Source organism: Perissodus microlepis, chromosome 20 (assembly GCF_051167445.1).
Source record: "Perissodus microlepis isolate ML-2025 ecotype Zambia chromosome 20, ASM5116744v1, whole genome shotgun sequence".
Taxonomy (NCBI): Eukaryota; Metazoa; Chordata; class Actinopteri; order Cichliformes; family Cichlidae; genus Perissodus; species Perissodus microlepis.
Window position 1 is genome coordinate 14,628,124 of NC_140480.1, and position 10,452 is coordinate 14,638,575.

The following is a 10,452-nucleotide window of genomic DNA, read 5'->3' on the forward strand; positions in this document are numbered from 1 at the left end:
ATTAGATTATTCTCTGTGGGAGATTTCAGAATTTAGAATGATGGACCAATATTTTGAGCTGATTGACTGTGGAAGTAAACTCCTCAAGGTCCAACACAGATCATTTAGAGATTGTTTACTGTATGTTTTCTTTAGTTTCTTTAGAACATTTGTGCCTTATGCAATCATATGCAAATAAGTACATAAAAATTAAGTATGGTGGCCCTGAGAGGTCACATAAACTGTTTGCTGGTGTATTCTTAAATTGCAATGTGTATGACCTCTCAGGGTCACTGTATAGAAGTCAACTGGCAGTTAAAAATTCTTTTTTTTTTTTTTTTATGTGTTTTTTGTCCTGGATTAAAGCAAAGTGTAGTGCAATGACGCATCCATACGCACCCCTACATCTTCTTGTCTATGTATCCATTTCGGGATCCAGCTAAAACTAGGTGAAAGGCGATGTACACCAGGTTGGCAATTAGTCATTTTTCTTTTCTTTTCTGTTACAATGTAGCACCCAGGGTTATGGATATAACCAGTCAAAAAATGAAAATAAAAAAATGATTGACCACCAGGTGTCACTAGAGTTGGTTCAATGGAACTTGACGTCAAGTCGTTAAGGCTCTGGTACTCTATTGGAGAAAATAAAGACCACTGGTTCACTTATATTGAGGGCAAATGTCACTACAAATACATAAGGTGAGACAAAAAACTATTTAGTCAGCCATCAATATTGCAAGTTCTCCCACTTATGCTTGTAATTTTCATCATAGGTATACCTCAACTTTGAGAGACAAAATGAGAAAAAAAATCCAGAAAATCACATTGTCTGATTTTTAAAGAATTTATTTTCAAATTATGTTTTTGTCCCACTCTGTGTATGTGTATGTGTATGTGTGTGTGTGTGTGCGAGTGTGTGTGTGTGTGCGCGTGCGAGTGTGTGTGTGTGTGTGTGTGTGTGTGTGTGTATAGCTTATGTGGCCTCAACAGATGAGCTACTGTAGCTCAAATCTCTGATTCTGATAGAACGTGTCAAGATACACAGGGCATCACAGTTTGTTGCATATGGGACTCCATAGCTGCAGACCAGTCAGGCTGCACATGCCTACATGACCCCTGTCAGCATTTCTGCAAGCACCAACACTGGGTCCAAACTAGACCAGTGTCACTATGTTCTGCTGGGAAATCATGGTTCCTGCCACCCATATGGATGTTACTTTGGCACGTACCACCTACTTAAGTGTTACTGCAGACCATGTACATCCTTTCATGGAAACAGTATTCCCTGGTGGCTGTGGCCTCTATCAGCAGGATAAGGATGAAACACCAAGTGTTTCTAACAACTTGGTGCCACATATTTCATGGATCCATTCGAGTCCATGCCTTGATGGCTCAGGCCTGTTTGTAAAACAAATGGGGACCAACACAAAATTAGGGAGGTGATCATAATGTTATTCCTGATTGGTGCTTATAAAGAAAGCAGAATTGGACCAGGTTTTGAGCCCTGAGGGACTCCACATACATGGGGCACAAATGAGGCAATACAATTAATATCAATTCTGAAATATTTGTCAAATACAGTAAGTAAGAATGTCATGATCAGTGGTGTGAAAGGCTGGAGTCAATCAGTACTCTTACCATTTAAGCATATCAGGGGTAGTTTCAGTAATCATGTGGTTTCTTCAGTAGCCAGATTGGAATTTATCAAAGATACTGGTTCTTCTTCTTTTAACCAGTCCAAGTAACAAATGAGAAACAGCTTTTTAAAGCTGTGCCTAAGACAATCGGCCCTAGGGAGTGTTTTTTTGTTAAGCACAGGAATGATGCTGGCTATTTTAATCTGGTATGCAACCACGTTACAGAGAACAGAGAGAAGCCAAGGGGAAATGACAGTCATGATAATTAAGAAATTATCATGCACCTGGATATTCTATGTATTTGTAGTTTTCTAGCTCCATTCAATGTCACTGTTTATGTTATCTAGAGCTATCATTGATATTTGAAAACAGCTCTTGTGTTGTTTATGCCGAATTCTGACCCTACTATTTGAATGCTGCAGCAGGAATCCAGACTCTTCAGAGACAATGTTTTTTCCAGTCTTCTGTTGTCCAAGTTTTCTTCCCATCAGCTTCAAGTAGTCTGGGCATTTCCCTCTGTCTGATATCAACTAGCTTACTAACATATCCATATCCAAGATATAGAACCATCTAGAACTAAATTAAATGACTTGCAATGCAATATTATTACTGCAATACAGTCATGTTAAACTGCCACAAAGTGGCCAGTAAACATTCCTTGTGAAAAATTTTAAAAAGTCAATATATTCTTCTGTGTGCAGTTAATGTTTTTGGGGAAACTGAAGGTACTGTGTAGAGCCATAGTTAGTGCAATTATTATTTCCCTTGTATTACATCTCAAAATGGCTACTTTGTAAGAGATTTATTATCTTAAGTACTGAAGATACTGTACTGTACTGTATACTGTAGTACTGAAATAGTTACATTTAGATTATTCTTAGTTATATGATTATGATTCTGGGTAAACTACACTATATCTCTACTTACTTTTTGGATTTAAACTATTATTATAAATACTATTTATGTTTCTTCATTCACTATTAGTATTTAAAAGTTCAATAAAAACAACTATACAGATCCTTTTAAATTACTCCAAGGATATTCATAGTCTTTTTTATTTACATAAATAATACATATTCATTTTGTACATTTTGAACTGCACAGTTCTGTAGCACTATATACATATGAGAGAGAGACCACAGAGCCACCTCGAAGGGACAAGACTCGGCTGTCCATTTGCATCTAAAGGACAAAGGTCACTCTTTTGAGGGCGCCAATGTCAAGGACAAGGTAGAGCATCAATACGGAGCCCATGTCCCTCTTGGGGGATGCTCCCATAGGGCTTAAATCTGGGACCATTTGACCTTAGAACTGAAGAAGCTTCTCAGATGACAGGTGAAACGTCTTCAAGCAACCAAAAAAAGGCCAGACGCTTTGTAGCTTAGCCATGCTCAACAAAGACAATTTTTATACACAGTAAAAGTTCTGTGTAAAGCTTTTTATTCAATACTGTATTCTGTTTAGTAACTGAAGTATTTATAAATCTGCAGTGTTATATTAGCTCCAGTCAGAAACTGTGCATATATGTGTATGCATACTATGTGTTTTTGTTTGACCCTTACCTTTATTCTTTTTCCCTAAAAAATATTTTTACTATTTTTAAGCTATTGTGACCACATAAAGACAGGATGATGCATACTCTATGTTACAATATGATAGTAAAGCCACATAGGTGTGCACTTACATTTAAAAAAATGTATTTACTGTTCCAGTTTATTCACGTGAGGCTCTGCATCTTCTTTTGGAATCTCTAAGGCCCACATCTAAGCCTCTAATCTGGAAGTGAAGTGCTGTATTTGGATGGTATTGATTGATTGATGAATATGAGGTGTGTGAGATGTGATGAAGGTACAGACCTCACAATAATACAAAAAACCCCAATAATCCAACGACCCCTGTGAACAAGTCCCCGGCAAGAAAGGGAAGGATGAACCTCTGGCTCATGGAGGGGCAACAATCTACTGTGACTTGTTGGGCAGTGAAACAAGGGAGACTGTTTAGACTCTACTATCACTACTATTCCTTCTAGTTTTCAGTCTGGACCACTATTTATTTAAAAAATAAAGAAACACCTTTTTACCTTCAGTAAACACATTTTTATTTGGATTGGTAGCAAAAACAGCACCTCAGGACAACAGGTTGGTGTGGGCAGCCTCCTAAGGGGTCAAACAGTTTCAGTTACAGGGCACGCACAGAGACACATGCACTACCTACTGTAGCAGGAAATTTTACGACATTATTTGACCATGAACACTGGAGCACTGTGTCAGTACATTCACATTCCTCTGACAACACCACTGTCTATTTGATGCACCGCAAAGGCACTTTAAGCATGGAACAGCAGTTGCATAGATTTCAAGGGAGCGTGACACATCTGTGTTTTATTCCTAGCTGAAGTAGGCCCAGGTTTTATCTGACTTTTTTAAACAAACAACTATTTTTAGTACAAACTGTCAGAAAACAGACATACAAAACAAAATCCTTTGGTCCCTTTCAAATCTTTGGTAGTGTTACAATCATTTATTGCTTTGTTAAGAACATGTAAAGGCTCTGAAGAATGGCTGGCAAGCTTTTGTTTCAGACTTGTTTATTGGGTTGGGGGTGAACTGTGACTATATAACTACCATAGAGGCAGAGAAGATCATAGCAGACAGGCAGCTACACCTCTAGACTAGACCGCTCAATCCTCAATGACTTCGGAGGACTCAGACACCACTTTGCCATCCTTGGTCTCAATCATCTTGATCACAACATTCTTCTTAGTCTGGGTGCTGTATCCACCGGCACTGCCGCTGCTGCTGCTGAAGCCACCACTACTGTATCCACCACCGTATCCACTACCATATCCACTACCGTATCCGCCACTGAAACCGCTGGAGTAGGTGCTCGAGTAGCTGCTCTTCATGCTGTCCATGGGGAATCCACTGTAGCTTGCTGTTGAGAGACAATACTTTAACTTACAAATGTTCAATTAATCTGTTAAACCTGAAAACTACAAGAGAATCCTACAAGTGCTGCAGGATGTCACTGAAGGGAACTTACTGCTCTGCTGGGAGATGTTGATAGCCTTGATGCCGTTTGCCAATCTGTCCTCTTCTCCCTCCAGGAGTTTTCTGTATGTGGCGATCTCAATGTCCAAAGCCAGCTTGACGTTCATTAGGTCCTGGTATTCTCTAATCTGGCGGGCCATGTCCTGTTTGGCTCTCTGCAGGGCATCTTCCAGGTCCTTGATGCGGGCCTTGGCGTCCTTCACAGCCAGCTCACCACGCTCCTCTGCCTCAGCAATCTGGGCCTCCAGGTTGGCACGCTAACAGATGATTGATAAAGGAATAAGACTTTGTCCAAACAACTGGCAGAAATTGACTAGGCTAAGTGTGGTGGCTGAAAATACCTGTCCCTTGACGGCGTCAATCTCTGACTGTAGTCTCTGGATCATGCGGTTAAGGTCTGCGATCTCTGTCTTTGTAGTCCTCAAGTCATCTCCGTATCTGTTGGCGGATGTCTGCATCTCCTCATACTAAATGAACATTAATAAAGCAAAATATTACAAACCCGAAAGTCTCTAATGAGAACGACCTGATAAACGTAATAGGAATCGTCTGTTACCTTGGTCTTATACCATGTCTCTGCCTCAGCACGGGTACGGTTGGCAATATCCTCATACTGTGCCTTAACCTCTGCAACAATGGCATCCATATCCAGGTTGCGGCTGTTGTCCATCTCCACGATGACTGATGTGTCCTTGATCTGGCTCTGGAGCTCACGCAGTTCCTAGTCAAAAAGGAAAGAGAAGAAGAGGTGAAAGATTAGTCATGTAAACCCCAGGATGAAACGCTTAAAACTAACACACTCAAAGAGGTGCTGTAAGGAAAGATGCTAAAAAGATGAAAAAAATCAAGATTGCTGCAAAGGCAAAACATATTCCAAAAGGATACCACAAACATCATAAGAATGCCATGACAGGGAAGATAAATGCTGATGAAAGCAGCAAGTGGTTTAGTGGTTGGAGGTTTTGAAGCCAAAAGGGAAGCAGGGAACAAACAATGCAGTCACGCTGATTTTGTGCCGTACCTCCTCATAGATCGACCTGAGGAAGTTAATCTCATCTGTCAAACTCTCCAGCTTAGCCTCCAGCTCAACCTTATTCATGTAGGCCTCATCGACATCCTGGAAGAAAGAAAAGAAAAGCAAAACTTTTGTTAGAACAGGAGGCTAATTTAAGAAAAGTTGTACCTTCTTAACATCGACTCCAACCCACCTAGGGTTAGAGTCTTTTTTTATAGAACACCCAAACGGTAAAGCTTTTAACAGAAAGACTATACGAGACTTCATTTGACATGTAACATATCCTAGTTTCTGAATTTCTGCTGTGGCTCAAACAACAGTCGACCCCAACCCCTGGCCCAGCAGATGTTACGATGCTGTAAGAAAAAAACAGTGCTGACCTTCTTGATCAGGACAAAGTCATTCTCACACTCTGTGCGCTTGTTGATCTCGTCTTCATACCTGAAAGAATAAAGACAATAGTATTTATGAGGCCATTTTGAAAATCCAGAAATAACTCATTGTATTTCAGTGTTTTTAAACTAAAGTAACACTAGGTGGTGCAAGACGACCATAACTGATTGGTGAACTCCTTTGGGACATTTGCCTCACACAGTGTTTGTTGACTCTGGGCCAAGAGGTGTTGCTGATATTTCTCCCTTGGGAACCCCTCAGCTGATGTGCCCCATTTGTCTGCAGACAACTAAAGAGCGCATGCAGCACTGCTGTCCTCTGATGGAGATATGTGCACGCCAGCATGGACACAATCAAGCTTGTTTCCCTCTTGTGTAAATGCTATAGACAGGTCTGCTGACAGCCAACTCACGAGCCATGAGCTTTACCTCCACTCATACGTAATGTAATGGGTGTTTGGAACATGCTTCCTGAGTGTTGTAATTCCCTCGAGTAAGTGTGACGCAAAACAACGGACAGATGTAGGGAGTAGTCTGTACAGCTCACTCAAATGTAAGGCTTCTTTTGTGCACATATTAGTTGAATGGAAACAGATGAATCCTACATAAAACATACGTATCAGCCCTGCAGGACTGAAGCGGCTCATTCTTTGCCCTCACTGACCCCCTCCCTCCACACTCACTTGTTCTTGAAGTCCTCCACCAGGCCCTGCATGTTGTGCAGGTCAGCCTCCAGCTTCATCTTGTCGTTGCCCAGGCTGTCCAGCTGTCTGCGAAGGTTGGCGATGTAAGCCTCGAACATGGCGTCGATGTTGGAGCGGGTGGTGGTCTGTCCCTGCAGCAGGCTCCACTTGGTCTCCAACATTTTGTTCTGCTGCTCCAGGAAGCGGACCTGAGGTTCACAGAAAGAGGCAGAAAAGACAGGGTTATGCATCTGACTGTGTACAGTCATCTATGGATGAATATAAGCAAGCAGTAAATGAAACAGGCTTTCAACAAGTCAGTCACTTACATTTTTGCTTGTTGCTAGACATGCGAGTTATTATGAAACTTCCTTGTAAAGTATGAGCGCGCGGTCAATGGGACCCTGATGTAATAGAATAGCTTTATCTAAGGATTCAGTTACCATCAACATGGCCATCAACCTCGCCATTTGCCACCTATTGTCTTTGTTGTTCTTGTCTATGTTTTGTAAGCTGCTCTGCTGCCAGACTGGCTGTTGTGTTTTTCCAAAGGAAGGTATGCATGACATCCTGACAGGAGGTAGGGGGTTGGAAAAAAGCAGTGATGGAGGAACAGCTTTAGCTGACCATTCTCCCGCATGTCTTCCTGTTTTTGTGCGACAAATAAAAAAAAGGGGCGAAGCTGAGTTTTGTCGGCAGGCAGACGAAGAAAGGTCAATATTTAACCGCGTAATATGGATGTGCTGAACAGAGAGAACATGAAGCTAGATGGGGCAAAGTGAAGAGCTGTGTGGTTTGCATACTTGCATACTAAAAAGAGAAACAGTGAAAGCAGATATGTGACTCATTGGACCTTGGACCATGAGACAGTGCACTCTAAAGCTGAGGCCTAACTGCCTCCTGTTGTCTTCATTAGAGCTGGAGAGAAATCAGATAACAGAAGTGGCTCCAAATACAGCACACGAAATAAAAGACATGTGGGCGGAAGTTTGTTTGCTCTGTGTCAAAGCATGCAAAATGCACTCTAGCTTCCTTAATCATTGCTCTGGGAGTAACAGAGTCGATATGTAGCCAGTCAGCTGGCACTGGAGAGAACATGAAACCAACTGGCCTTTTTAAATATTAACCCACTCCTGAGAGCTCAGAGGACAAATACTCTACTGAGTGTCACACAAACTTTTATGGACTTCACTGCTGATTAGAAAGATAAAAACTTCATGTGCTGATACACCCGGTGGGCATTCTTTATACAGTGTGTCACTGTGAAAGACACCATTGTCACAAAGGTAACAATAGCACTCAGTACTGACTGTATGCGTGTATTTGGCAGGGGTGGGGGCCAGCAGGGAGAGCCACACCCCAAGCAAAGGGAGGGACCATTCCCAAGGTAACTCGTATCACAAGCCCTGAGCTCTGCCCTGACACACCCTGAACTTTTTTCCTCTCTCCTCTCTCTCTCTCTCTTTGTCTTCGTTTCTCATTCTACACGTCTGTTTTTCATCACTATAAAAGGGCAGCCAGAGCCAAAAGATATGAGAGCCTAACCCCGAGTTGCCTTTTGCAGCATTTGTGGGAGGGAAGCAAAGAGAGGAATAAATCAAATTTCCCCATGCAGCAAAAGTGAGGAAATCAGCATTACAGAACATGTGGCGAACATATGGGTCTCCCTCTCAAATGTTGCATAACAGTGTAACAGCTCTGAAATACATACAACAATTCTTTGTTTTTAGCACACTTTGCCCAAGCTTTCAGTGCAACCAAAGTAGCTCCTGCTTGAGAAGACTAAAACAGCCTGAAACTTTGAGCTACACTCATCTGACCACTACTACAAACTCTTACCTTGTCAATGAAGGAAGCAAAGCGGTTGTTGAGGCTCTTGATCTGCTCCTTCTCCTGGGTGCGGACAACTTGGATGTTGGGGTCAATCTCCAGGTTCAGGGGGGCCAGAAGGCTCTTGTTCACAGTCACAGCAGTGATGGTCTGGCCACCACCCAAACTACCACCATAGCCCAAACCCATGCCCATTGCTCCTGAGCCACCCATGCCTGAGCTCACGCTGTAGGCAGAGGACCTGGTGATGCCACCACCCACAAACTGACTAGGGGCACCATAGGAACTCCTGGCAGAGTACCTCTTGCTGGCAGAAATACCCGATCCAGCATAGGAACTGCTGCTGAAGTTCCTTGGAGCAGAAGAGCTCTTGTAACTCATCGTGTTCACCCTGTAAGACATTGTGAAGTAGTTTTTCTTTTGGATGAAAAAAGTCTGGGTAGGTCAGACCAAGTGGCTCGGTAAATAAGGCAGGCAGTCAGGCAGGCCAGCAGTCGGGAGAGACCAGAGTGGATAGAAAGACGAGAATCTACTGAAGAGTTTTAAAGCCTTCCCCAGTGGGAGGGGACTTCAGTGACTTCAGGCTTTAGATGCCATTGGCTGCAAGTCTATGACAGGGAGGGCTGGGCTGTAACTTTACACTTCTATGACACACGGTCCAGTCATTCAAAACCATTACCTGCCCTTTCTACAGGCTTCTCTGGGTTGTAAGAAAAAACTTTTCTTTTTGAGGAATGTGGAGATATTTCTCTCCTCAGTCTGTCTCTTTCCTTGTAAAAGTATTCAAGCACACTACAAATAAAATGCTTTGTAGTAATAATGATTGTATTCCAGCTGAAGCTTTGTATGACAAAAACTGCAGCATTAGCGTGTGGGGGCTGGTGCCTGAGTGGGTGGTTGATAAGCAGCTCAGCAGTTCTCGCACATGTACGTGAGTTACATCTGTACAACAAAAAATGATCTGTTATAATTCATTGATAAGGCATTTGTGAACTGGTATGTGTAAGAAGGGAGGTGTCATCTTAATGAAACAAACAATGAATATGGAATGTAGACTGGGATGCATTGGGATGTCTATTCTGCAAGGAATTCCTTCACCCTCCTTTCTGTGACTTCAACACAAATAACACATCATCACAGATCATTCAGCTCCACCAAGTCTGTGTACAGATCTTTCTGATGTCTGTCCAAAACACATTTCAGCAGGACACTGCAAATTTGCAGTATCATATATTCAAATAACAGGTTGGACTACAAGATGTTGTGGATGCAGTTTAAAACTTGTGTATGAATTAACTTTTTAAATGTTAGCTTCCTGCAGTTTGGCCATCTCTTATTCAGCCTTGTAGGAGTTAGAACTTTTTATTTTCTTACTTTGAGTTAGCAGCAAAGATTTACACTGATCCCACGCTTAAGCTAGCCAGCAACAGCCAGCAGCTGGTTAGTGATATCTTAGCTTGCATTCCTTATACAACTGAAAGTTATTCTTACTCTGTCAAATAACCTATAAATCATTAGTAAAATATTAACTAACAGGCCAGTGATTAACCATTTATAAAGAGTCTCTTATTAGTTTCAATAGGAAATGTTTTCTTTTTTAATATTTATTTTAATTTGTACAGAAATCTAGCTTACATGCTAACAGGCTAGCCTGGCCTTTTGTCAAGCTAAGGTAATTGACTGCCGTTTGTCCATTTCGCTCAGCTGGCCCACTTAGAATCAAGTTTTTAAAACTATACATTGTTTAAAAGCATACTTTAAATATAGTAACATTTTTATGACGATATCCAGAGCAATAGAGAAAAACTTAGCTTCTGTATTATTAATAGTGGAAGGCTGGCTTCTTGAATAACTACTGCTGCAGAC

The 10,452-nt window shown here is 41.7% G+C and overlaps 1 protein-coding gene across 1 annotated transcript; it reads right to left on the reverse strand.

The window, feature by feature from the left end:
• Positions 1-3,689: 3,689 nt before the first annotated feature.
• On the reverse strand, positions 3,690-9,112 carry krt8 (keratin 8). The gene is made up of 8 exons (XM_084918304.1): positions 8,596-9,112; positions 6,757-6,965; positions 6,062-6,122; positions 5,688-5,783; positions 5,223-5,387; positions 5,008-5,133; positions 4,659-4,923; positions 3,690-4,550 (listed from the first exon to the last, which is right to left on the reverse strand). Exons 1-8 carry the CDS (start codon positions 8,986-8,988, stop codon positions 4,297-4,299), a joined length of 1,569 nt encoding a protein of 522 aa, XP_084774430.1. The 5' UTR covers positions 8,989-9,112; the 3' UTR covers positions 3,690-4,296.
• Positions 9,113-10,452: the final 1,340 nt, after the last annotated feature.

Coding starts and splice junctions, on each gene's coding strand:
- krt8 (XM_084918304.1), bottom strand. CDS start 8,988: ATGTCTTACAGGGTGAACACGATGAGTTACAAGAGCTCTTCTGCTCCA. Junction 6,123..6,756: donor GTGGAGGACTTCAAGAACAA/GTGAGTGTGGAG, acceptor TTATTCTTTCAG/GTATGAAGACGAGATCAACA. Junction 4,551..4,658: donor CAACATCTCCCAGCAGAGCA/GTAAGTTCCCTT, acceptor GTCTCTCAACAG/CAAGCTACAGTGGATTCCCC.